General features: G+C 37.6%; 1 protein-coding gene across 1 annotated transcript in view; it reads left to right on the top strand.

Moving 5' to 3' along the window:
- GPD2 (glycerol-3-phosphate dehydrogenase 2) overlaps nucleotides 1-27,517 on the top strand; it is a 134,178-nt gene extending 106,661 nt beyond the window's left edge. The window contains exons 9-18 of the mRNA XM_060016776.1: nucleotides 76-269; nucleotides 9,354-9,488; nucleotides 9,753-9,928; nucleotides 10,505-10,636; nucleotides 11,566-11,724; nucleotides 19,950-20,062; nucleotides 20,148-20,226; nucleotides 20,421-20,519; nucleotides 23,399-23,520; nucleotides 25,883-27,517. Of these exons, the coding sequence (XP_059872759.1) occupies nucleotides 76-269; nucleotides 9,354-9,488; nucleotides 9,753-9,928; nucleotides 10,505-10,636; nucleotides 11,566-11,724; nucleotides 19,950-20,062; nucleotides 20,148-20,226; nucleotides 20,421-20,519; nucleotides 23,399-23,520; nucleotides 25,883-25,886 (1,213 nt within the window). The 3' untranslated portion in view covers nucleotides 25,887-27,517. The remainder of the gene's footprint in view (nucleotides 1-75; nucleotides 270-9,353; nucleotides 9,489-9,752; nucleotides 9,929-10,504; nucleotides 10,637-11,565; nucleotides 11,725-19,949; nucleotides 20,063-20,147; nucleotides 20,227-20,420; nucleotides 20,520-23,398; nucleotides 23,521-25,882) is intronic.
- Nucleotides 27,518-27,992: the final 475 nt, after the last annotated feature.

The raw sequence follows: 27,992 nt of genomic DNA, 5'->3' as shown, positions 1-27,992 counted from the left end.
AATAGTTTTTAGAATGCAGATTAAGAGCAAACTTCGGCTAATTTCAGAAATATATGACCCTTCTTTTTATCCCAGCCCAGAGAGCATGGGACTCCTTGACCCAGCGACCAGTGATGGGCGAGTTATTTTCTTCTTACCCTGGCAAAAGATGACTATCGCTGGCACTACCGACACTCCAACTGACGTCACACACCATCCTATTCCTTCCGAAGAAGACATCAACTTCATTTTGAATGAAGTGCGTAACTACTTGAGTTGCGACGTTGAAGGTAACTTACGAAGTTTACCCTCCCACTTTTATATCTCCCAAACCATTCCAGCTCTCACTGGGTAATTGCCGTGTGTCCAGTCTGACTCATCTTCACACCGGGCCGCCTCTAACTCTTATGTGCTGACCACTTCTTCTAGAAGGTTTATGAGGGCCAAATTATAACACAATAGGAAGAAGTTGCCTTTTTTCCCTCTACTTTCCACATCCACATGAAACACATACCATCCTTTTCTGGTCCTTTCTAATGGCAAGATTGGAGTGCTATTACGGGAGCTCTAAACACCCTTGCTCTTCCAGAAGAGTATGAAATGTTTGCATTGCTATTTAATTTCTAGAGCTTGGGAAGATCTGATTTACAGATCTAGGATATCCATAGGAAATAATTAATCAGAGAAATGAGAGGATAGAGGTTTATGTATTCTAAGAAATTTAGTGAGCTGTTATTATGTGGAAACTGGAGTATTAACAGTGGATTTAGCTAAGAAGAATAAGTATACTTGTTTTAATTGAAAAAGCCAAAGTTTACTTCTTTCCAGTGCTAACCTGAGCATGGTTTCTTTTAACTTGGATATCATAGTACCTTCTTCTTCTTTTTTTTTTCTTTTTTTTGCGGTACACGGGCCTCTCACTGCTGTGGCCTCTCCCGTTGCGGAGCACAGGCTCCGGACGCGCAGGCTCAGCGGCCATGGCTCACGGGCCCAGCCGCTCCACGGCACGTGGGATCTTCCGGGACCAGGGCACGAACCCGTGTCCCCTGCATCGGCAGGCGGACTCTCAACCACTGCGCCACCAGGGAAGCCCCATAGTACCTTCTTTTAACTTGGATGCCATAGCATTTTCTCCAGTGGACATAGATGGTATAATGTATTTTTTTTTTATCCGTGCTAGTTTCAGAAGTTTCCCAACATTATTTCCTATCTCAGTTAATAGCCTCATCAGCCGACTAGTCACCCAGCCTAGAAACGGCATGCTTATCTTTGCTGATCCTTCTCTTTCCACATCCAGTCCAACTCCCATCAATGCTCACTCTGAAGTATCCTGTAAATCCCCTCTCACTTTCATTACTCTGGGTCACACCTGTGTCACTTTTCACTTAGAGTTGCATTGGCCCCCTAACTTGCGTCCATATATTAGGTCTCTGTCCCCACCTACTCTGGTCCTTCCACCAGAACTCTCTAAAACACAGTTCTGATCGTCACTTCCTTGCACAAAAATATCCCTTTGATATCTCATCATTAACTTCAGGAAAAATTTTAAACTATCTCATATGCAATCTAAGGCTTTCCACGACTTGTCTTTGCAGGTTTATATTCAACTACTCCACTTATGTGCATTCAATAGTTTAACCATATTACATTTCTTACTATTTCCAAATCAGGTCATGCACTTTTAAACCTTCATGCCTTGTTTACTTAGGTTGAAGTCTTGCTCTGGGATGTCTTTTCCCCCAACTTCTCATTTTGGCAAAATACTATTTATACTTCAGAAGCCAGATATCTTTCGTAGTCCCCTAGAATGCTGGTCTAGTATATCACAACATTATACAATAGGTAATAGTCTAAGATATATTCTTACTTGGAGCTCCTTACAGGTAAGGATTCTTTATTCAGTTACAAAGCTTGTTATATATCTGGTATGCCACTCATGACTGTTTTAAATCAAAATAAATTAGTAATAGGTGCTTTCAGGGTTTTTGATGCTGGTAGCAATTTGAAAATCTTTCTATATTAAGGTAGAAAGTTTAAGAGTTTTTGAAAATAGTCTTCATCTGTTTATATCAGGCATCTCCTATAATGTTGGCTTCAATGGAGGACATGCAAAGACACAATTTTTGTCTTAAGGTGACTCAGTAGCATCTATGAGTCCTTTTTCCCTAAAGAATTTTTTTCATTATGTGATCACACATTTACAAACAAACTGCTTTAAAAAATGGTTTAGGGGATTCTCCTAGTTTAATTGATTGATCCATACTGTATAGTTTTAGTTTCTTCTAATTTCAAATAATGGATGTAATTTCATTTTGAGTAGATTCTCTTTGGATAGTTATAATAGTATAAATGTAATTGAAATCTGTGTGGCTAAATTTATACTCTTTCGCACATACAGACACACACACACACACAATACTCAAACATAGTTGTTTAAGAAATAGTCATGCCCTGTTTAATGTCCATACTTAAGTACTCAAAATGCATTTCAATTTCAGCTTTTTTTCCCACTTTTTGCAAAGTAGGAGGAGCTTCATCTGGGTATGATTGTATTTTAATGTATTGATTACTGTTAATGAATCCTGCTTCATTTCACATTTACCTGGGTATGATCTTTGTTAAAAGTGGGTTTATATAGGGCCATAAGAACAAGAAGTTTAGATTGTTAGAGCAAGAAATAAAATTAATTCAAGAGCAGAGAGCTATAGTTGACAGTTTCCAAATTCTTAAAGTTCAAATGCACTAACGAGAAATCTAACTGCTTATACGGGATGTGCTGGGAAGAGGTGTAGGTTCCAAAAGGCTGCTGTGTCCATATCGTGGGTGGGGATTTCCATCAGTGAAATGAGCCTTGGACTGGAACAGAGACTGAGCCTGTACCCATCACTTTCATTCTGCTTATTAATAGGTAGGAGACTTGTTAATACCTGCTGGGACCTACTTGGTCTATAGAGGTCTTTTCGGTTAACATACCTTTTGGTAGTCAGGTTAATTGGTGAAACTAACAAAGAGTTTTTGTCAGTTTTGATTTTTGGTAAAAGTGGGTTGAAATTAATATGTGAACACTGTAAATCAGGCTTTTCCTCTGGTGCTCTCGGGACTCTTGAGATTACAAATTCTCCACGTAGCAAATATCCAGGGTAAAAGCAGAAGTGACAGCTCTTTCACGTACTTCATTTATTTCCCTGTGCTCACCCTCTATCACACCTTTCTTACTTGTCAACTTATCCTTTGAATCAGCAATGATTCTTTATGGTTTCTTTTCATTCTTATTTCTACTGGACTGAAGGCCTCAGAGTATATGAGGAATTACCCTCAGTCTTGGTAGAGTGCTAGTTAGCTAGAGTATGTCTATATCTAAAGTAAAGACATTCAAATTTGTATTTTTTCCAAGGAATTTAGGTGAAACCCAATACTCTCTCCTATACTGATGAAATGTGAAAGAGAAACTCGGCCTCAGGCACCATTCAGTTTTTTGACTACATGCTGTTGCTACACATATTTTAATCTTTCCATTAGTCTGCAGTGGGTTATGCATGCTTTATTTTTTAAAACTCTACTGTTATTGAGCACTTTTTATGCTACACACTCCGCTAAGCATATTGCTTATATTATCTCTGATTCCTCGTAACAACCTTGTTAGTTTTATTTTGTAATTCCCATTTTGTAGATGAAGAAACTGAGGCCCAGTGACTTTGTTTCCTTCCCATAGCTCATTCATGTTGGAGCCATGATATTGAATGCAAGTCAGTCTAGCTCTAATACTTGTGCTTCTAACTATTATGCAGTATTCCAATTGGTAGTCCCGGGTTTGTCGCGTGAAGTGATATTATAACCACTAGGGAGTGGATTAAGCCTCTCAGTTCATTTCATGGAAGCTGCCAGACACCTTCAAAATGATAGTGACCTTTGCTCTCGACTGGCCTTATTTGGATTTGAATGTTAAAGTAGAGGAGGTTTCATTTCTCATAACCAATCCCTTGGGCCAAGCAGTCTTCGCTACAGATTTTAAAAATAAAAAATTTGTGTAGATCCTAGAGGAAATACTTTTGAAATGGTTTGTATTCACCAGGGTTGAAACAATCATTTTAAAAGGATTTATTAAGTGGGTGAATAAGTAAAATTCTGACAACAGTTTCTGAGCCTCCCCAAATGGCTATATTCTTGAGAAGAAAAAAAGTGTCAAATCTTAACACTCCATGCTGTTCGCAGCGGCTGCCACACTTCTGCAAAATGCATCGGAACAATTCTGAAAAGCATTTTGCCTGTTGGGAATAAGACCATGTCTTCTTTTACGATTTAGAAAGCTTTCCATTCACAGGCTGAATTTTCTAGATTACTTGTTTGTTCTCTTCTGAAACGGGTAATTGATAGTTGTGCAGTGTGTATTGGGTTAGGAAGAAAAATGATCTTTTGAAAAATGTATCATTAAGTCCGCTGTGTAGAGGTTAATCAGAAGGACGCAGTGGCGAAACTAAGCTGTGACTTAAAGGGATTGAGGAAGACAGAAGATTTGCAGAGTGCTTTATCCATGTAGTTTTTCTGGAGTGCTTCTCTAAGCAGCTTCTCTAGTTGTACACAGGTTTTCACATATGCAATTAGTAGTGTTTATAGATTGCCTGTTATTCAATTAACAACGGAGCTGGCCATATCAACTCACTGCAGACCTGCCTTTTCACTGCCAGAGATTGTACCAGGGTTATCAACTTACACAGGCTTGGATGTCTTCCAGCTGTTTAATTATAGTGTCACGCGCTTTGCTTTTTCTAGTTTCATTAGTTTATAAATGTAATATGGTATCTTATTTCTGTGATTAACACTTCATTTCTGCAGGTTAAACATGCTGGTAGAGAAGGTATTGATTTCTGACACTGTTTCCCCTGTGTTCACGTAGATATTTTCACATGCTTTTCATTGATTTTTTGAAAGTGGCAAACAGGAGAAAGAGCACCCCAAAATGTATGGCTAAATAACTGATGGGAAGCAAAAGTGCACATTTAGCTCTTAATTGTTACTTCCTGTGGGCTTCATTTTCTATTAACTTAAAACCAACACTTGTCTTGCCAAGTTTTTAAGAATAAAAATATTAATTATCATTGGAAACAATTACACAGCACTTAGTCTTTTCAACCAGCTGTGAAAAATGTCTATTCAACTTTACTATTTATATTTTATTCTTTATATATTTTATACACTAAAACCTGACTGAATTATTTATCAGGGTAGTAATAAAAATAATTCTTAAACATGATGGTAGAAGGACTATTTTATTTCCTTACTATCCTTCTGAAAATATCGACCAGTACTTTTATACATTCTGTAGTACTCATGGGATTTTTAACATCTGGGCAGTTGGCACTTAAAAATCAGAGTGGCATGGATTTATATACACTACCAAATGTAAAATAGATAGCTAGTGGGAAGCAGCGGCATAGCACAGGGAGATCAGCTCAGTGCTTTGTGACCCCCTAGAGGGGTGGGATAGGGAGTGTGGGAGGGAGACGCAAGAGGGAGGGGATATGGACATATATGTATACATATAGCTGATTCACTTTGTTATACAGCAGAAACTAACACAACATTGTAAAGCAATTATACTCCAATACAGATGTTAAACAAAAAAGAAATCAACTGGGTGAGCCACTCTCGTAAGTGGTGTTTAATGAGAATTTTTCTCAATTTTAATAGTAGTGTTGTTTCCTGTCATCTTGTTTTATTAAAGTGTTCAGTTGTTTTAAAAGAGGATATCCAATTGTTTAAATATATAGTCATTAGAAACCTTAAGTCTAGCATGTTGACTCAGAGGCCAAAATATTATTGCTTTTGATTTTGTAATGTCAGCTCTTGTTTGATATAAAAAGTTCAGAGAATGTTTTAATATGCCATTTCATATTTATTGATCACAATACATGACTCCTACTTGATACAGTATTTGAGGTACTGAGAAATACTAGAATTGATATTGCCGAAGACTTTCGACATGGTGAGGAAGATGCAACAGTAATGCCGTCTTGTTTAGCCATCCTGACGGTACGAGGACCAGGAAAATCAAGATGAATCTTTGAGCTCTGAGGCATAAAATCCTTGAGTTGAGTTATTTTCTTCACGTGTTATACCATGGAGAGTTAAAGTAGGTGATGTTCACTGTCTACTCTTGGCTACAACCTAAGTGATAGAACCGATTTCTGGGTAAGAACTTGAGGGTAGGAGTACCTAATTTAGTACAAATATTTTCATTTCTTTGAATTGATGAGATTAGTAGGAGAGGAGGATACTTTGAAATGGTAAATATGGAACATGTTACGACAATAAAGTATTTTGAGGTGGGGTGTCTCATACTATTACAGCAGATTAGATTCTCACAGTCAAATTTCACTGAAAGGATGCTCCATTGAAGACATGGGCAAGGTGCCATGGGGGAAATACCCAGCTTGATGATCAACCAGGACAAGTCTGAGATCTACCACTTGGTGGTTTTACTCTAGAACTGCCTTATGCAATATTATAGCCTACACATGTGCATATCATGTGGCTATTTAAATTGAGTTAAAATGAAATAAAATTTGAAATTCAGTTTCTCAGTTGCATGGACCACATTTCAAGTGCTTAATAGCCTCATGCAGCTAGTGGCTAGTGAATCAGACAGGTTAGGTACAGAACATTTCCATCACTGCAGAAAAGTCTATGGAACAGTGCTGCTTTACAGAAGCTAGAGGTATTTACATAGACATTTAGAGAAGCACTCAATTTATTAGAGTCATTGAATTTGTATTTTTTGTTTTTTGTTATTATAAAATAAATAATGTATTATCATGTAAAAGAAGATCTCCGGATATAAGAAGCCTCAAGAGGTGATTAATTTAGTGATTGAGCAATGTCTTTAGCGAAGGGCCCTTATTTCTCTTCACTCCACCCCGCCCCCCCCCCCCCCCCCCCCAGGTAGGCTTCATGCTATGGTTGTTTCCCCCATGGTTACAATATGGCTGCAGCAGTTCCTGGCAATTTTGGAAGGTTCTCTATGCTATCTGTCCACTGCTTTTGAATCTCTTTCTAAAGAGGATTTGAATAAGAGTTTAACAGCACACAAGGTTTCCACTGTGTGTGAATAAGTAATAAAGAGAGAAACCTGTTTAGTTTGTTGCTGTCTTTTCTACAAGAGGTTAGAATTCATGTTTCATGTGTTTAGCTATGCTGTGCCTTGTGGGTCTAGGTTATACCCATAGCCCTGACTGGTCATTACTTAATTTGGATGGTAGAGAGATAAAAAGTGCTTTTATTCTTCAGCAGCAAATGGCATTTTGAATAATCCATAAAAATCATTAAATCTCAAGGTTGGGAGAAAACTGATAGATGATAGATCACCTGATCCAACCACAGTTTAGTCTAATAACATAAAAATGCTGCAGGCTATAAAGCCTGATTCATACTTGAAATATGATTTAAAATTTGATTATCCTTAAATGAATCTTTTTAAATAAATATAATCCCAACATTCATCTGATATAATTCTCAGGCTAAAAAGCTGAATGCTAAGATATCAAGCAAAATAAATTAAGGTTCCTGACATGTTATGAACTCTTCCTGTTAGTGTTTTCTTTTCTTGTTTTGAGTAGCAATTTCAAAAGTAAGGATTAAAAATGGTATCAGTATACATAATGTTTTATTTAATTTTCCTCCATGAATGAAAAACTCAGGTGTTTTAGTTTGGTCTTTTCATTTCAGACAGTACAGTTTCATAGATGTATTTTTCTGCCTGTTATACCAGAAAAGGTAAAGCATTTGCCACAAAGATTATTTGCATGTGCTTTAAATTTAGAAAGTCTAGTTTTCCACAGAATAATTTTAAGATCAGTCAGAAGGCTGTAAGAACTGAAACCAAATTCCTGATCAGCGTGGCTACCTAAGGAATTTCAGAGAACACACTCTGCAGACTTTGCAGTGACCACAATGACGTTCTAAGTGGTTGGCTAAGTTTTATTTTTGACTCTGAGGGCAATTTGAACTCTAATGGAAAATAGTGGTAATTTCCTAGTAAAGCTTTTTGTAAAGATTAAAATATTGCATGATTTATGTGGAGGTTTTACAAGACTTTTGTGGAATTGTGTGGAGCAAGAATTAACCCCCATTCCATGGAGGCCATCAGAATTAAACATACTGAAGAGGATGCACCCTTCAAAGGGGCAGATCTAGGGATGGAATCCCTACATCGAGTTACCGGTTAACAGGACTGCAAGCCTTAGGCTTTCCTCACCAGTTTATGAGGTTTACTCTCCCTTTGTTTCAGATTCAGTGTTGGGATATGGGTTTGATTAAACACTCCCATAGAGGTGTATGGGTACCTCTTCTTTCGGATTATAGTCATGTTTAGAGTGTGGTCCTTAAGGAGCTAAGCTAAAATATGTCAGATTACCTTAGTTGAAGTTATCTTTACCAGAAATCTTTTTTTCATTTGAGATCAAGATGGAGAGATTGTCATGCAGTATTACTTGTTTTTAGGATCTTTCCCCTGTACTTTTTAGGTGCTTTTTTTTTCTCTTTTCTTTTTTTTTTTTTTGACTAGTCCAATATACGAGTCACATCAAAGAGTCTTTGTGACTCTTTACACAAGATTTCGCTAGATATATATTTAAGTACTTTTCAGAGTCTGCTGTGTCTAAATGTATAGGAGGTTCGCTGTACAAGAACACAGGACCAAGGGGTGAGTGGGATCTGAAATCCTGACTGCCCTCTGCTTCTAATAAGTATCTTCCCTGAGAAGAGATAGCAAGATATATACTCTAGGGGGGAAATGTAACAAGTCATGTCTTTTGGGGGGTTTTTTTGGCGGTACGCGGGCCTCTCACTGTTGTGGCCTCTCCCGTTGCGGAGCACAGGCTCCGGACGCGCAGGCTCAGCGGCCATGGCTCACGAGCCCAGCCGCTCCGCGGCACGTGGGATCTTCCCGGACCGGGGCACGAACCCGTGTCCCCTGCAAAGGCAGGCGGACTCTCAACCACTGCGCCACCAGGGAGGCCCTCTTTTGGTTTGTTTTTATTTTGTTTCTGCTTTGTTGTTGTTCTTTGTAACTACTGCAGATTGTCCCAGCTGAGGGTTGCTAACATTTGTTTCTTTTGTTTCCTCTTTGGGACCCATGTCCGTGATTTTCCAGTTCTTTACTTTTTTCGTCCAGGTTATCTTTGTAACAAAACAATTATTTGAGTTTTTCTTGTAACTTACCCACTCATTTAGTTCTTATATTTAACGATATTCCCTCCCTTTAAAAGTACATATTCATGTGTTCCTTTTACTGAACTCTTTTCTGCTTTCTAATCATTTTAGTTTTGTTGAGATGTCTTTGAGTAATCCTCTTAACCCTTGGCATTGATCCTTCCCAGTAAGAAGAGGGGATGTCCTGGCAGCATGGAGTGGTATTCGCCCCCTTGTTACAGATCCCAAGTCTGCAGATACACAGTCCATCTCCCGAAATCACGTCGTGGATATCAGTGAGAGCGGCCTCATCACTATAGCAGGTATGGCATATTACCTTGTTGTTTGGGTGTGCTTTATATCTAAAGCAGCTTGAGTTAAATTCTCATACCAGAATCCCTTTTAATGCTAAAGAACAGGGACTTTTTTTTTTTTTTTTAATGATTCTGAGTAAAATCTTATGCGTTGCTTTGCCACATTTGTTATAAACAACTGGTGAATTTTGTTATTGATAAGTTGATAAATGGTTAATTATAAGAAAAACAAGGGGTGGTAACCTAATGAATTATTTATCAATGTATTTGTAGGTGGAAAGTGGACAACCTATCGATCTATGGCAGAAGATACCATAAATGCTGCAGTCAAGACCCACAATTTGAAAGCAGGACCAAGTAAAACAGTTGGGCTTTTCCTTCAAGGGGGCAAAGATTGGAGCCCTACACTCTACATCAGGCTTGTCCAGGATTATGGACTTGAAAGTGAGGTGGGCATGCATTGCCGCATCATCTTACTCTTGACCTAATCTCACTATTGCCAGTAACAGAATCGGCAGCCATGTGGCCTCCATGATTTCGAGTTTCCTGTTGCTGGGTTTGTTTCTGTCTGTGTACTGTGGGAGTGAACTAATGGGAAAAAGCACTTTTTAGGTGCTTTAGTCACCTAAAAAGCAATGCACGTTTTGGTCTCTGTTTTAGAATCTGGAGTTTGTTTGGCTTGTTCCTAGCAGACAGGACCTCCCAAATTCTTTCTGTCTCGAGCATAAGGAAGGCTGTTCTTCAGATGTGATGTCTGGAGCAGAATGAAGCTGAAACTTCATCAGTCACTGATACAGTAGCACATGTGTAGTAGCATTAGTGCTGGCCTGAGCATTTGGAGCCAAAGTATTTTCCTCCCACGGAATCAAAATCTAACACTCTCCTAGGATTTTTAGTTACAGGCTGTAAAAAAAAAAAAAAAAAAAAAAAAAAAACTGACAAGATAAGCATGTACATTGTTTTGCTTTGTACCTAGAAGCTATTGATATTCAGAGGACCTGCCTGATGCAGTTTTGTTTCCTTAGGTGGCCCAGCATCTTGCTGCCACCTATGGCGACAAGGCTTTTGAAGTGGCCAAAATGGCGAGTGTGACGGGAAAGCGGTGGCCCATTGTTGGGGTGCGTCTTGTGTCAGAATTTCCATACATTGAAGCAGAGGTACGTGAATGGCCATATGGGAATTTCCTGTCTGCCAGGGGATACCTTTCATCTGTTCACTTTTCATCCTCTTTAGAAATAAGCTAAGTTTTAATGTGCATACATCCGCTAAAACCTGGAGGAAAACGTCTGCCCAGCACAGTTCCTTTCATTTACAAAATTTTAATTTCAACTCTGAAGTGATATTGATAGTGGTAACAATAATAATAGAAAATATGGATTTCTGTCTCCTCCATGGAGCTATCTCAAATCTTACCGATTCACAGTTGTTTGCCCCTTTTGAGAACTTGTAGCTCCTCAAGTTTGTACCACTTACGCACCGCCTGATGCCGTATCTTGACACTTTATATTCATTTATAATTCACCACACTTTAAAAACATAGGTGTCCAAGTAAGCATTTTGTTGTTGATTGAAGGCAAGATTTCTGTCATCTTATTACTCTGAGACAGAAAACTTTGGATAGCCAAGAGATGAGACCATAACTTCTTTTTTAATATCTTTATTGGACTATAATTGCTTTACAGTGTTGTGTTAGTTTCTGCTGTATAACAAAGTGGATCAGCTATATGCATACGTATATCCCCATATCTCCTCCCTACTCAGCTATGTAAATTAACATCCGTGTCACGTATGAACAACGAGGTGATTACTGTGCATGGTAAATGAAAAGTGATGCAATTTACATGTTTGCACCAGGTTCTATTCAAGGAGAAGGCATTAATAGCTCTTATCCAAATTGTCCCAGTTTCCAAATCTTCTTGGCAGGCAGATGGGGAACTTGTATGATGTCACTATGTATCATGCCTGCTAAAGAACCAGATATGTAAAGAAAAAGGTCACTTTTCCTAAGCATGAATTTTAAGTGAAGCTTTATTCCCCCTTTTTAAAAAAGGCCTAAATTAATCATTTTACTTTAATTCAAACTCAGGTGAAATATGGGATTAAGGAGTATGCCTGCACTGCAGTGGATATGATCTCACGTCGTACTCGCCTGGCCTTTCTAAATGTCCAGGCAGCAGAGGAGGCCCTACCCAGGATTGTTGAACTGATGGGCAGAGAACTGAGCTGGGGTGATTCTAAAAAAAAGGTATTGTATAGAAGTCTTTAAAACCAGTTTCCATTATAGACATGCAATGTCTTAATCTGTTAGTAGAGGCTGGCATAGTTTTTTTTTTTGTTTTTTTTTTGTGGTACGCGGGCCTCTCACTCTTGTGGCCTCTCCCATTGGGGAGCACAGGCTCCGGACGCACAGGCTCAGCGGCCATGGCTCACGGGCCCAGCCGTTCCGTGGCATGTGGGATCCTCCCGAACCGGGGCACGAACCCGTGTCCCCTGCATCGGCAGGCGGACTCCCAACCACTGCGCCACCATGGAAGCCCGGCTAGCATAGCTTTTGATGGTGACTTTAGATTGCCTGCCAGTTTTTGTGTGTGTGTGTGTGTTTAATATTGCTAGGCCTTAGAAAACTGGAAAGCTATTCTTGTAACAAATATCTTGTTTTAACAAATTCTTGTAACAAATATCCTTATAACCAAATATTCTTCCTGGTTGTTTTTGGAAAATCCCTTATAGAAAAATGTTCTCAAATTTGTGGTCGTAATTCCTGAAAAAGTAAGATAATAACAATTGTGGGTAGAACCTTTCCTGGTTTTCACTGAAAACATTCTTAGAATATATTCTACAGTGAGATTCACACTCCTGCAATGTTGCCTTTGGTAGGAAATTGTGGTTTTATGGCCTGACCACCAAATGCTTATTGATTTGTGTCATTTGAAATTTTATATTTATATCCAAATTAAAAAAAGAAAGCCAGCGATACTCAGATGCCCACATATACAGCCCTGGGCTTCTTGTAACAAACAGAAGACCGTCATGATTTTTAATTAAACCAAACTGTTGTGATGCGCAGAGGCATTTTCATGTATTTATTCAGAAAATACTCTGTGTTCATTGGTTTAGTTCCTGCCCCCCCGCCAAGTCTTTCTTGAACCCATTCCGTGTAGGCTCTTTCGTGGCCACTTTGCTGTAGTGGCTCTGGTCACACTCCCCAGGCACCTTCATGTTGCTCAACGTGCTTGTTAGCTCTCGTCATCCTTTTACGCAACCAGTTAGTGGCCTTGACACAGTTGATTCCTCCCTCCTTCCTGAACACCTGTCTTAGTCTACTCAAGCTGCTATAACAGGATACCACAGGCTGGGTGGCTTAAATAACAGACATTTATTTCTCACATTTCTGGAGCCTGGAAATCTGAGATCAGAGTGCCAGGTGAGATGGCTGGGTTCTGGCGAGAGCCTTGCTCCTGGCTTTGAAACAGATGCCTTCTGGGGGACACAGAGAGCCAGAGAGAGCTCTTGCTGAGGGTGCTAATCCCAATGAGGTTTATCTGAAGCTAGTTACCTCCCCAAAGCCCCATCTCCGAATCCCATCACATTGGAGGTTAGGCTGTCAACATATGAATTTAGGAGGATACAACTCAGTCCACAGCACCATCTCTCTCAGATCTCCTCCTGCCTTCCTCAAACTACTGCCGTTACTGACCTCTCCATGTCGTAAATACCTATTCCACGCTTTGGTTGCTTGGGCCTAAATCTTATTTTCATACTTGATCTAAGCCCATCAGCAAACCTTATCATACTTGTCTTCAAATAATGGCTTGACTTCAACCCTTTCGTAACTGCTGTCACCCTGATTCAGGCTATCAGCACCTCTTACATGGATTATTATAACAGGAGCCCGCTGTAATCTGGCCATCACCTTTCTGATCCCCCTCATTTTTCTTCCCATTTATTCACTCTCTCCAACCCACAGGTTGAGTTGCTTTTCTTTATTCAAGCCCTACTGATCCCTCTCCCTGGAATGCTCTTCCCTAGATGTCCTCATGGCCTACTCCCTCACTTCCTCCTGGTCTCCACTCCAGGGATGTCTCTCTTCACTGGACTGAATAAAAGAGTAGCCCCCAATCCGAATGGCATCTTCTACTCCTTCCTTTATTTTTCTCTGTAGCATCAATTCTCACTTGACATACCATGTATTTTGTTTCTTTACTGTCAGCCTCCCCTCCCGGAAGTAAGCGTCCCAGAGGAAGGGATGTGATCTGTTTTGTTTCTGTACCCTCAGTGCCTGGCATATAAAAGGCCCTAAATAATGTGTATTGAATGAGTGAATGAACATTACTGAGCATGTATGCTGAAGGTGTAAGGAAGGACCGGGCATAGGTCTTGTCCTTAAAGCGTTTTCAATGTGGTGGAGATTCCTGAAGATGGTTACATATTTGTCACCTGGGAATGGTAGGGAAAAAGGCAGATTTTAAGGCTTGACTATCAGAGTCTTCAGGGGTGAAACCATGGCCCTACATTTAAAATTTTCTCCTCCAGTAATTTTAATGCCATGTATGTAGTGTACTGATGGTAGAAATCACTGTTTGAAAAGAGGTCCTTAATCCTATCACAACACTGACAGGCATAACCTTTACCCTCATTTTATAGTTGAGGAAACAGGCTTCGGGAGAAAGTCCCCGTGAGAGTTCGTACAACTAGTGGGTTGCGGAACTGGGATTGAAACCAGGTTTTCTGATCCCAGAACATACCCTTTTCCCACCCCACCCTGTTGCCTCTGCATTGGCTGGACTGGTTTATAGCTCTTCCTGTTTTGAGTTTTGGTTTGGCCAATTAAAGCTATATACTGGGGAGTGGTGGTGGTGGGATGAATTGGGAGACTGGGATTGACATATATACACTAATATGTATAAAGTAGGTAACTAATAAGAACCTGCTGTATAAATAAAATAAAATTTAAAAAAAAATGAAATAAATAAAGCTATATACTGAGGCAACACAAGAATGAAACTTACTCTTGTGCTACTGCCAATCATTTATACCATATAGAAGGACTGGTGATAATGTGTTCCTGTAAAAATTATGGTTGAAATGATCTGAATATGCAGGAAGGTACTTTGTGCCAGGAATTCAGGCTGTAGGAGGTAAGAAGGAGGAAGAAAATTCTGTAAACTGCTTGTGTTCAGCCCTCCCGAGGAAACTAGATTTAACTTCAGTTTAGATTTTATGAGCAGATTTATGTACTCAGAAATATTCTCCCATTCCCCTTAACAAACAAAATAACAGAAATAAAAGACCTAAAGTTGTTACTCAGTATCTGAGACATAGGAGTATTAATGAGAACTGTGGACAGTCTAGAGAGAACAAAGGAGAGGGAAAAAAGAATTAAAGGTTAGAAAGCTGGACTTCTGAGAAAAGGTTAAAAGCATTGGGATTACTTAACCTGCAAAAGTGAAAGAGGAACAAGGTGATAAATAACTGTCTGCAGATGAATTGTGGTTGTTTTTACCAGTCAGTACTTAATGAGTGACTTGTACACTGAGCATTATACCAAATATTTTAGGGGAATGATAAATAGCTCATAGTTTCAGGGATCTTCAAATTTAATTGAGTGGTTACAACACATATATACCTCGGAAATGTGTGTATATTTCCCAAAATTTATAGAAAGATTTAGAGAACTGTTACCCAAGACCAAAGGCAGCCAACTTGGAAGAAATGGTTAGGGAGGAAGGCATTGTCTAGGGGACTTGGGGACTGACAGAGGAGTTGGTGAAGACATTTAGAGAATGTGTCATTGTCAGGTTGTGTTTTACACAATTATATAAATTACTACATAATTATAAATAAATATCAATATATAACATCAGTGAAAAGATGACTACATGGTCAAAAGAGTTTGGGAAATTCTGAGTTAAACAAATGAAACCATTTCCTTTAATGCAGATAATTTGATGCCTTTAAAATGCTTATGTGCATTGTCAGTTTCCAAAAGGCAATTTATTTGGAGACAGACCCACCTCTCACTTGTTGGAAGGGCTGGTAGAAAGGAAAACTAGTATTGCTTTAGGATGTATTTTGGGAAATGCTGCCGTATTATTTGGTAAGGTAGACTTTATAACCCTCAGACAAAACATGCATTTCATTGAGAGACTTTAAAGAGAAGACCACTCGAGTAGATTGAGGGTGTCTCACAATAAGAAATTATTTCAAAATTGATTCCAGCAAGGAGAATAAAGGGGAAGCAAGTGAAAAATGGAGTGACTATGGACAAAGCAAGCTAATAAGCACCAAATATCAAACAGATGGAAGATACGTACTCAACAATGAAAGGGTATCCAGGACTAATAAGGATGTGTATGAACAGTGTCAGGAATTGGCTGAGTGTTGACAAAAATACTAAAAACACCAAAAATAACTGGTAAAAATGGTAAAGAATGCAAGTAAGGCCTAACCTAGGTCGTTGCTCAAGGTGACTAGCACCAAATCCTTGACCGCCGGAGAAGGGAGAGAACCTTTCAACTCATAGTTCAATACAAATTTGTTTTTCTTTTTTTCCTTTTTTGTCAAGGAGAATGATTTTCATTGTGAGAAGAACAAAATAAATATTGGTAAGAGGAAATAGACATTCAAATAGGAGACTGCTCTAAATGAGTTTGTACGCCAACCCAGAAATGTTATACTTCAGGGTACTCAGAGACTTTGCAGGTGGGATTTATTTAACTACTGTTGAGCTTTAAAAGATTATGGCAATATGGCAAATAGGAAGAGCACCAGAAGACAGAAGGTAGGCAAATGTAGTACCGCATTCCAAAAAGGGAGAAGGGGGGGAAATATAGTTTGTAACCTATAAATTAGTGGTCTTGGCATTGGTCTTGGGCAGTTTTCCAGGTTATGGCATTTTAAGTTTGTTTTATCAGCATTTAGCAAGAAGTAGTGATCACTGGAAGGTAAGAAATCATTTCAGACATATTTTCTTTTCAGAAAGAGTAACAAGTTTGTTAGATCGAGGAAATGTTATAGACATAATGTATTCGGATTCCATGAAGCATTTTATGAAGCCGCGTGTGATACCTTCTAAAATTGGTGGATTTGTAACCGAATGATCACTATCCTCAGAAGAGGGCTTTGATAGCAGGTCATGAGGATTCTGTCTTTGGTCTTGACCTAGTCTACTGTGGTTCAGGTGCCTCGATTACGACATTGACGGCATGCATCTTTGGTGTACCTGTAAGGAACTGGAGGGAGAGTGAATGTTTGGTGACAACTTGAAGCAATGGGGGAGATTACATTAGGTATAATATAATAGACATAATTGGCAAACCTTACATTAGGTAGAAAAACAACTCCATCCATTCATGATAGATTTGACAAGACTTTAACAGTAGCACATGCAAAAAAGAAATATGATTTTCGTTAACTGTGAATGCACAGCAGGTAACAGTGGATCATGGCTGCCCCCAAATGCAATTACAGTCTTAGGCTGCCTAATAGAAATCATATCTCTAGATTGATGAAGCTGAGAGTTACTTCTTTCTAGGTACTTGCCAGATCTCTGCTGGAGTATTATGTTGTGTTCTGATCATTTTATTATATGACAGACTAGTTGTGGTTTGGGAGAAATTATTCAGCATGGTAATGGGATTTAAAATCATGTCTCATGCAGGAGAGTAGTTCTAGACTTAAAGAAAATTCTTAAAGAGGAAAGCTCTGTCCTTAGATATTTGTTGTGGTGTGATACAGGAAAAAGAAAACTTAGACTTTATAAAACATTACTGTAAGGGAAGGGGGTGGTGGTGGGATGAATTGGGAGATTGGGATTGACATATATACACTAATATGTATAAAATAGATAACTAATAAATTATATATATATAAAAAATAAATTAAAATTCAAATATTAAAAAATATATTTTTATAAAATGCAAGTAAGGCCTAACCTGCTGTATAAAAAATAAATTAAAATTCAAATATTAAAAAAAAGATAAAGAAGAAATTACAAACTGTGTATTACCCCACCATTTTGCATGTCCTTACATTGCATTTCCACATATTTATATATGTACATACTGTATCTTGAAGATAAAGCTTGGATCCTACTCTCCAAAAAAAAGAAAAAAAAATATATATATATATGTATAACAGAGTCACTTTGCTGTACAGAGGAAATTAACTCACCATTGTAAATCAACTATACTTCAATAAAATTTAAAAAAAATAAACTCTCATTTTCCTTCCATGGAATTTCATTGAAAACAACCCCTCCCAACTTAAAAACAAACAAACAAAAATTACTGTAAGAAAGTTGCACTAATCCCAAACAAATTCTAAGAATTGGAGAGATTGGTTTAATCTCAGCATAAATATTTTTGGCAGTTGGAGTCTTCCCTTTATGGGCTGCTTTCAGTGGAATTGAGTTACTTCCCTATTGCTAGAGCTCTTCTTTAGATGGAGACCTCAGGCTTCTATTTTTGGAACGTTGTAAAGGAAATGTGGGGTTAGGGAGGTACTTTGGGTGACTTCTAGGGAAAAAAGCCCTTTCAGCTTTAAATTCCATGATTCCTTGCTTAATATAGAGTATGGATAAATTACATGGGTAATAAAGGGACATGACTCGAGGAACAGCTTGTTCTTGGAGGGAAGTATCAGAGATGCCACTTCCAAGGAGATGAACGTTGAACCAGTTTTATAGAAAATGACTGGGCAAAATTGGTGCAATAGAAGAATAGTTTTATTTATAACTGTTGGATTTTCCTGTGTGAAGAGAGTAATCTGCCAGTGAAGAATGCCCTTGGTGACTTCAAAGGCAAGTTTTATGTATACCTTATATATCATGTATATGTGTAATAAAATAAATATTTTATGTTATATATAATAAAATAAATATGTAATATAATAAAATAAAATTCCTAATGTTCTTACGTAGCAAAATGAAAAGTTAGAAATGCTAAAAAGTTCTCTCAGCTAATATATATATTATATATATATTTATGTTTTAAAATACATATGTCTCCTAAGAGAAAGGAAAGCAGGAAGGGGATAATCTCAGGAAAAAAATTATCTGCCAAAGAAAAAGGAGCAAAGGGACTTGTCACTGACATAAACAAAGGAATATAAACACATTTCCTGCAAGAGTATGTGCTATTGTGTTATTTTCCTTGTTTCATTTGGCACTGGCACTATTCTGCAGGCCAGAAGTTGGGTCTACAAATTGATTTAGTCAGATCCTTTGAGGGGAAGTCTGAGGAATTTAAGACTTGTGTTCGTAAGCATTGTCTATGTTATACTGTATAACAATTTCAGAAGCTCACTGGTCTACCATGGCAAGCACTTACTTTTCACTCATATTACCTGAAGGCTGCATGTTAGCTGCTGTGGCTCTTCTTCGTATTTCAGACTGGCTTCAGATGTCTCTGATTCATGCCCTTCTTATGGTACAGGAGCAAGAGAGGCTAAGCAAAACTGCAATTTTGTATAAAGCTTGTGCTCAAAAGTGGCATATATTATATCCATTCATGTGCCATTGGCCAAAGTAAATCACATGTCCAGACTCACATCAATGGGGTTGAGAAGTATACTTATGGGGGGAGAAGTGTGTGTGTGTGTGTGTGTGTGTGTTTATGAGAGGAAAGAGATATTTGTGAACAATATACAGCACAATAGAGTCATTTTGGAAGTTCTTAGTTTGGAGACTGGCGTGATGAAATCTAAGAAGACAGTGTTCTCAGCAATAGGTAGTATCAGTTGTGGCCGAGATCATTGAAAACAGGAAGAGTAACTATTCAATAGAATAGCTTGTTTCTTCTCCTGACGCTGTAACTTCCACCCACCTACCAGCATCCTAGTGACAAAATTTTAGAATTAGTTAACGTCATGATGTCTGTCTTGGTACCGCATGCCACATTATAATCGTTGTTCAAGTCCTGGATGCCTTCTTCACTTTTAATTGCTCTTTTGTCACCAAATCACCCATAGATTTTGCTAGTCAATACTGTGGAAGAATATTCAGCAGTAAAAAGAAACAGAATATTAAAACATGCAGCAACATGAATGAATCTCAGAATTGTCATGCTATATGAAAGTAGTCAAACACAGAAGACTACGAACTATATGAACACTTTCATATGAAATTCAAGAAAAAGCAAAACTCTGGTGACAAAATCAGATCAGTGGCCTGGGGCTAGAGGTCAGGGGCAGGAATCAATTGCAAATGGGAAATAAGGAAGCTTTTTAGGGGGATAGAAATGTTCTATATCTTGATCGTGGTGGGATATACATCAAACTGCATACCCAAAATAGGTGAATTTTATTGAATAAAATTATACTTCAGTAAAACTGGAGGAAATAAAAAATTGACCTGGCCAGAAAAATGAAGATGAGCTTTCATTTTAGAAAACCAAGTGGAAAAAAAAAGGAAGAAAAAAATCAATAATTCTTTCCATAAATCTTTGAACTTTGTGTGTCTCTGTGTTGTAGGAAGAACTTGAAACAGCCAGGAAGTTTCTGTATTATGAAATGGGCTATAAATCTCGATCAGAACAGTTAACAGATCACTCTGAAATTAGCCTACTGCCTTCGGACATTGACAGGTACTTCTAATAAGTTTCTGTATCTCTCTTTTTTTGTCTTCACTTATCTAAGTATATTTTTCCATTATTCAATGTTGTGTTCCAGGTACAAGAAGAGATTTCATAAGTTTGATGCAGACCAGAAAGGCTTTATTACCATTGTTGATGTTCAGCGTGTATTAGAGGTAATATTTTTTTTTTGGTTCAACATCTTTGATAGCAGAAGAATGTAAAGATTATGCTAGATAATTTCTTTCTCATCTAGTGCTTTCTATAAGTAATATTTCTCTCTGAATTTTTGAAAGGCTGGTAACATTGATAAAGTGATACGCATAATTTCTAATGAAACTTCATTATTTTGTGCTTTCCTTTTACTTAGAGTATCAGTGTCCAAATGGATGAAAATACACTACATGAAATTCTGAATGAAGTAGATTTGAATAAAAATGGACAGGTTGAACTCAATGAGTTTTTGCAGGTGAGTTGTGGTGAAAGGAAACAAGTGTATTTGCTTTTTATCTATTGGTCATCAGTTTATATTCAGGAATGGATTTTGAAGTCCACACAGTTGTCACCTCATTCTGAAAAAGAAGAAAGCTTGAAGCCAGCAAAGGTTGATATGTCTGCCCTTAAGGATAAGGCTTTACGTGGTGCATGTTCTCTTGCTTTTTATAAGACACATTCTGTTGCGCTGGGCAATTTAGATTAAATCTAAGTTAATTATGGCTTAAAGGACTAAATCAGAAGTGTGCTTTATAAAGAGTATGCCGTGGGATGCCACCACCGGACCCTTCTTTAATTCTAATGTGGAAAGTATATTTTTAATCGAGGAAGTTTAAAGAAATCAGAGTTGTATTCATTTGAGAATCATATTCCCTTGAGAACCCAACATGCGATGATTATATTCTTACATTAGAATGAACCTGAAAAGCAAAAGAAAGGAAACCTATATTCCTGGGTCAAGACCACGTAATTCAAGCATTTCTATTTCTAATTTTCCACTTACTCAAGGCTCAGTTGTTTAATCATAACCAGGAAGGAAGTAAATTTTGTTACTTTAACTTCATACTGGATGCTACACGTCATTCCTAAAAGTTCCTTAAAAGAAAGAAACTCAACAAAGCCATACATTATTTGTAACTGTCCATAGGACTCTGCTCTTACGAAGAATGTATTGGTTTCCAAGCAGCCAGCTTTTTCTGTACTGCTTCTTGGGCAGGTATTTCAAATGAATGCCAGGTCTTTCTTGCACCATGGCAATGATGAATGCTGAACATGAAATAAATTAATGCTGGGGATTTTGGTCAATGTCAGCCCTTTCTTCACTGTGTCAAGTTAAACAAACAAGATCAAGGCAAAGGAAATGGTAATTGTCTCTCTGGAGATGAGCTGCAGATAAGAGCATTGTTGAATCTAAATGCAGAAAATTTTCACAGGTTGTGTCCAGCATTACAAAAAAGAATGTTTAGTTCTTTAGCTTACTGTTTAACTAAGTGGACGTTTGAAATTGAGTTTAAAACGTATGCTTGGGAATAAAAAACCATTTCATACATTTTTTGTCTGTTTTTTTCTGTGAGAAAATTTTTTTTGTCTGTCTCAGGATTTTAGAAAACTTTTCTTAAGATAAATAGTTAATGCTTCATTTCATATACGTTGTAAATAAACAACAGCATTTAGGGTTCAAGGACCTGGGGTCTTAGAAACAATGAGTCTAATTTTATGGATATGCTATGTGGTTTGGGTGTTAAGTAATTTTGAGTGCAGTAGAGTTAAACACGTAGAAAATAATTTAAACCATCTGCAGGCTTTCTTGTAGAGTCTTTTTAATAATTGAGTATTTCTTGTCCAATTCTAAATGAAAGAGATCATTCATGCTTCTACTAAGTACAAATATACAGTGTAATTTTCAACTTAAAAACGCTGACAATATTTCTTATGAGATATATTCACACCCAAATACTATTTTCTTCTCGTAATATGGTTTCAAGATACATGTAATGTTTGAAGAAGACTTTGAGTTTTTAAAGGCTGGTACATCGCACAGTGTTTATGGATAAAGAAAAAAAACTCCAGCTCTCTCAGTTTTGTTAGCGCTGATAAACTTTGAAAGTCTTTATGGAATCAGAGGCAAGACGATAAACCATCAATTGTTCCATCTGTAGATGTCAGCATTCTTTGTTACACCATTCATCAGATGCAAAGTATGTTTTCAGGGTTTTATTTTATTTTTCATAAAATATTTTCCTTCTCTGAAGATTAAGCGCCCATGTTTATCCCATTAAACACCATTTTGAATATAGACTTTTTTTTAATAATCCTCATGGAAGGATCTCTATAGATACTGTATGGTTACATGACTTTATTTTTAGGTTTGGGCTCTAATGACACTTCTGCATGTAGGAGTCCATCTCTAATAAGCAATAGCTTGTGAAACAGCTTTTAATAAGGTCATGAAATTCTGATCCAGCCCCTTGGCAGATGCCTCTGACCCTTATTCAGAGTCTTTTTTAAGAAATGTATTTCTTTAGGCTAAAAACTATAACCCTAAAAATATTTTGAGGATTTACAGATATATATATATTTCTGATGAATGACTAAATCAGTTCTTTAAAAAAACAAATAGATAACAAAGATTGAGGAAGTGAGATCAAGAAAATAGTAAAAACCACATCAACTTGAATAGGAAAAAAAAAAAATTCCCCGTGCTGATAATTGCACAGTGCCTTCCAGATTAAAGGCGTTTGCCTGCTGACTGCATGTAATTTCAAGACTAATTCTGATTTTATCCACTGGATAAAAATGAATTAGCTAAAATCTGGGCTGTGGAGTGCTTTTCATTCTTAAGGTGGATCTCTGGGTCCATTTTCAAGGACTTAAATGTAAATTACTTTAAAAAGTCTTTAAGGAATTTGGATTTGGGGGACTTGAAGTTGTCAAGTACAGTAACACTAAAAAAGAGTAGTTAAATATAGGTCACGGTTTGTCTTTGTTCAATCCCTGAGATTCCCTTTTCAGATTTAAAAATGGAATTAAAGATTCAATATTTGAGTTGCTCCAAAAAATATATGCTCTGAGCACATTAAGGGGCAAAAAGTAATGCATTCGATTTGCATTTAAAGGCAGGCTGATTCGCCAGATAGGTGTAGTTTTTGCAGCCGTGGCAAAATACCTGCCCCTTTCCCCCTTTTTGAAATGTTTGAAAACTGTACTCTTCTTAAGTGAGCTGTAGTACCTGCTGCGGTTTTCGACGGGGGCACTTAATTACCCCTGCCTGCTGCAAAGGTAACCATTAAAATGCCATGGAGAAGGGAGGAAGCTGGCTGGCCTTCTGAATCTGTTGCCTATTTTCTCTTTAAGCTGATGAGTGCTGTTCAAAAAGGAAGGGTGTCTGGAAGCCGGCTTGCTATACTCATGAAAACTGCAGAAGAGAACCTCGACAGAAGAGTTCCCATCCCCGTGGACCGAAGTTGTGGAGGACTGTGAGTCTGAGCAGTAAATCCACAGCCAATAAACAGGAACAACAAATAATCATGTATCAAACCAGAGATGACTTACACGCTCTAAAACAGTGGATATGGATAGCTGCCTTGTTTTAACACTGGGAAACATTCCAAAGCTTTAGGATGTCAATGTATACCCTTTATTTGTATTTGCCATTCAATCTAGCTTCTTAAAAGTGTATTTTATCTTTTTTTTCTCATTTTCAATGCACACTGGTTTAATGTTTTGCGTTTATTCTGTGACCTGTTAGACTGGACATGCTCCCTTTTTGTTTGTTTATTCATTTAGTCTAAGTCAGTTTTAGAGGCAGAATATTTTGGCAGAAATTGAAAAAAGAAGCTGGAAATATTTCATGATTTGCACAAAGCTCTGGACGTTAAGCTTGTTGATAGTATTTGTTCTTAAAAGAAATTGAGTGGGGTGGGACCTATTAAAACGATAGTGTTTCTGGAGACCCCTCAGCCCCTTCTTCCTCCAGCTTGTCTGCCTTCCTCATCCAGACTTTATAGCTAGAGCGTGACTGGCAAAACTGGAGAAGGAAGAAAAAGTTTAGATCTGCTTATAGGAGCAAATCTCAGAGAAACTCTGAAGGCTTCCAGAATCACAGGTACAAGATATAAGGATAGCATTGACATTTGCTGGGAGTTACAGTGATAGTTTCATCTCAGCAATTCATTTTTTTTTCCCCAGTCACTGCTGGTTTTTCTTTGACTATTACAGTTGCCAGGAAGATCCTTGCTTTTCTTACTTTAAAACCAGCATTTAAGTGGCAAGTTGGATACATTGGCATGGGACTAAATTTCTCAAATCTTTACAGTAGTAATAAATTTAAGGATTAAAAACCTGTGTTTATATATCCACATATTATAGCACAGTTTTCAATCCCCAAATCCTAGATCTTGGAGCATGTGATACTGTCAAACATGACCTATTTTGCTCAGGTCATTGCATCATTTGGGGGAGTATTTGTAAACGGATAGTAAAAGAGGATAGGAATAGCCTTTAGTTAACTTTAGTTACAATTATAAAAAGCCAAAAACTTGCAGTGTTCAAGGTCATTTTAATTGCTTAAAGCCTTTCTCCTTCTGTACTCAACAGAAAAGTTCTCAATCAAACAAAAAGAAATAGAGAAAACCACACTCAGCACACACACACGCATTCCCCCATCATACACATACACACTCACAGAAAGACAAAACAAGACAAAAAAATCAATCTGCCCATACCACTCTCTATACACTACCAAATGTAAAATAGATAGCTAGTGGGAAGCAGCCACATAGCACAGGGAGATGAGCTCGGTGCTTTGTGACCACCTAGAGGGGTGGGATAGGGAGGGTGGGAGGGAGGTGCAAGAGGGAGGGGATATGGGGATATATGTATACGTATAGCTGATTCACATTGTTATAAAGCAGAAACTAACACACCATTGTAAAGCAATTTTAGTCCAATAAAAATGTTAAAAAAAATCAATCTGCCCAGAATTTAGTAAATATGTAATATACTGAATTTAAAGGGCCAATTTGGTATGCTTTTATAATAGTTTGGTGGCATTTTAGCCAGTCATCTGAATGTTTATTCATTGTGCTTCCTCTTGTGAAGTTAACTACCTACTTTTTTTTTTTTTAAGATCACGTTGTGTATGAAATAGGAAATGTGACCCTTTATTTAATGTCAGGTTTTCATTGTGCAGACTCGAGATCTTAATTTTTCAAACTGGTACATAAACACTTTTGTGCTATTATTTTGTGCTATTATTTCTATATATGTCAAATGTTGACAAATATTTCTATATATGTCAAATGTAGAATATCTTTATGCCTCATTCACGTGCGGTATGAGCCTGTCTGCCATAATACACACACTGGAGGTTCACTCACGTAAGCCCCTACCCCTACCTCTGAAATAAACAGTGAAGATAGCACCTTAACTCATTTTGCTTTTAAATGAAGTTTAGACTTGCCACTTCCTAAAGGAAAACCTAAAACAGAGAAAGTGACCTCCCAGGTATCACTGTGAAGTTTTTTCTTTTAAGGTGTGAATTTTTTTTTTACACTGGTTTCTTCCTTCCTTTCTTCCTTCCTTCCTTCCCCCCTCCCTCCCTCCCTCCCTCCCTCCCTCTCTCTCTCTCTCTCTCTCTCTCTCTCTTTCTTTCTTTCTTTTTTAATAATAGAAGCACATGGCTTTGTAACTTAGTGTTTTTCTATCAAGACAATAACTTCACTGTTTAGAGCCCAGTGACCCTTAATAGATAGAAGAGCTGTCCTTTAAAACATCAGAGGTGATGTACCACAATACTGTACATTTGTGCTCTCTCTCTTTCTCTCTCTTCTTTTCTAGTTAAATCAAGACAACGATGACTTGTATCCTCGCTGAATCCATTACAGTAGGGAGCAGGCTTATAACCTGACCGGCCTGGGCAGAGCTGTATTTGAAAAGAGGCCTTGTTTCTGCATGCTTTTTTATGAGTGAAGTTCCTTTAAGGACAAAGAAAAACGCACTTTTCTTCTTTTGAGCACATCTGCTTTTGCTTAAAATCTGCTAATTCTAAAACATACGCTCCTTCACCGATCCCAGAGACTCATCTTGGAAACGAGCTGGTTCCAAGTCTTTACTGTGAATAAAGCACCCCTGCATTTTTGTGTAAGTTCTTAATTAAACCTGCGCAGCTTCTTTACCTGATTTCAGAAAAGGAGAGAAGAAATGGGGTGGGGGGGGAGGTGTGAGTGTGATTCAAAATCTATTCCAAGCACAAAAGAATTATTTTCTTTTTGTATAAACATGGTATCAGCTGATTCTGTTGGGGTGGGTGTGAGGTGTGTAGAGATTGTCTTTTATCAAGTGATTTAGTTAAAGAGGCTTTATTAAGGGGATTCAGGTGAAGGAACCCCCATCTGTGGTGGAGAGCTGGATGCTCCCTTCAGTAGCCCTTCCCACAGTCATAACAATAGTGATACCGCTGGATTATTTGTTAAGCCAGGGTTGTCTGCCTCATATCCTTCATGCTGCTGCAACATTCTTGCTTTCAATCAATTTCTACTGAGTGTAACTTTAGGATTTCTACTACTAAATGCATGCTCCCTGTTTTGCTTTAGTTTCTAGCTTTGTTTTGTCTTTTTCAGAATATATGTAGCTTACTCCTTCGTACAACAGAAATTTCATTCTTTTCCTAAACATACTGTAAGAATGATCATTGATCTTATTTCCTTGTTTTATGTATTTGTAAAGATTTTTGGCATATGAATGTAATAATATTGAAGTCAACGATGCTAATAACTTGCACTGTTTTGCATTCTGTCAATCCTTTTTAGGGAGTAAAAGAGCCCTACTGTGCTTTTAAAGAATATCAAGTATAAACCCAGTACTGGAGTCGATATACACACTGCATGTTTTCATATATGGCATTTTTTATGTATTGTGTTGGGTTATTGTTCTAGATTGGACTCTTAAATACTATGTTTGAGGCTGGGTTGTCATTTTTATAACTGTCTCGGTGTTTTATCACCATTATTTATTACTCTTGATATACAGAATGAGCTGCATGCATTTATAGAGCAATAAGAGGATGTATTTAATGTGCCTTGTTTTTAACTGAATAAGAACTGAAAGCATGAATCAATAAAACTGATTAAAATGGGCCATTTACTGGCATTTTGATGTTACTTGCAGTCAGAGAAATAACTTTGATTACTGTTGAAGTATAAAAAGTTTGAAAATATCTTCACAAACTGTATTTTTAATTGCACTCACACATTAATTATTTTCACTTGCAATTTTGTAATTTTATCTCAAAAGTGAATCCCTGCATAGACCAATGCAATTTTATGAGACTGCCAGGTTTATTTGTATTAATTTGTTGCTGGAGGCTTTAGGGCACGACTTCTGTATCTGTGCAATCCTATTCTAAAATTACATTCATCCTATTCAACTCTGTTGAATTCTTTTTTTCCTCTCTTTCTTTTTTTTTTTTTTTTTGTCAAGCAGAGCCTTTCAGCCTCAGCATTTGCAGGCACACTGATGAATTTTATCATAAGTAAAATCAATAGAAATGAATGGGAAAGATTACATAATCCATTTTGATCATCTTACATGTCAAGTTAGTGTAGGGTTGCCAAGTGTTGATAAATGCTCTGACAGAAAAAATGCTATATATTTTCATTGTCAGTAAATCAGTAAAGCTGTTACCAGTTTTAACACAAATTTTATAATGCCTATGTTATTTTATATGTTTTAATTTACACATGTATATGGAACATCGTCTCCATTTGTGGTTTAGAAGCGCTGCCTCTTGGTTTTGCGTGCTCAAAGGCCTGTGTGAGCTTCTGAAGTTTCTTTGAAATTGTACAGAATAACCCAGAGAACTGGCCCCCAGACAGACTTGGAACAATGAACTGTTTGTTCAATGCCTGGAAAAAAATATATAGCAGCTCAAAACATTGTTCATTGATTT

The sequence above is a fragment of the Delphinus delphis genome, chromosome 7 (assembly GCF_949987515.2).
Source record: "Delphinus delphis chromosome 7, mDelDel1.2, whole genome shotgun sequence".
Taxonomy (NCBI): Eukaryota; Metazoa; Chordata; class Mammalia; order Artiodactyla; family Delphinidae; genus Delphinus; species Delphinus delphis.
Note: the sequence above shows the minus strand (reverse complement) of the source record. Positions and strands in the feature narration are given on the sequence as shown.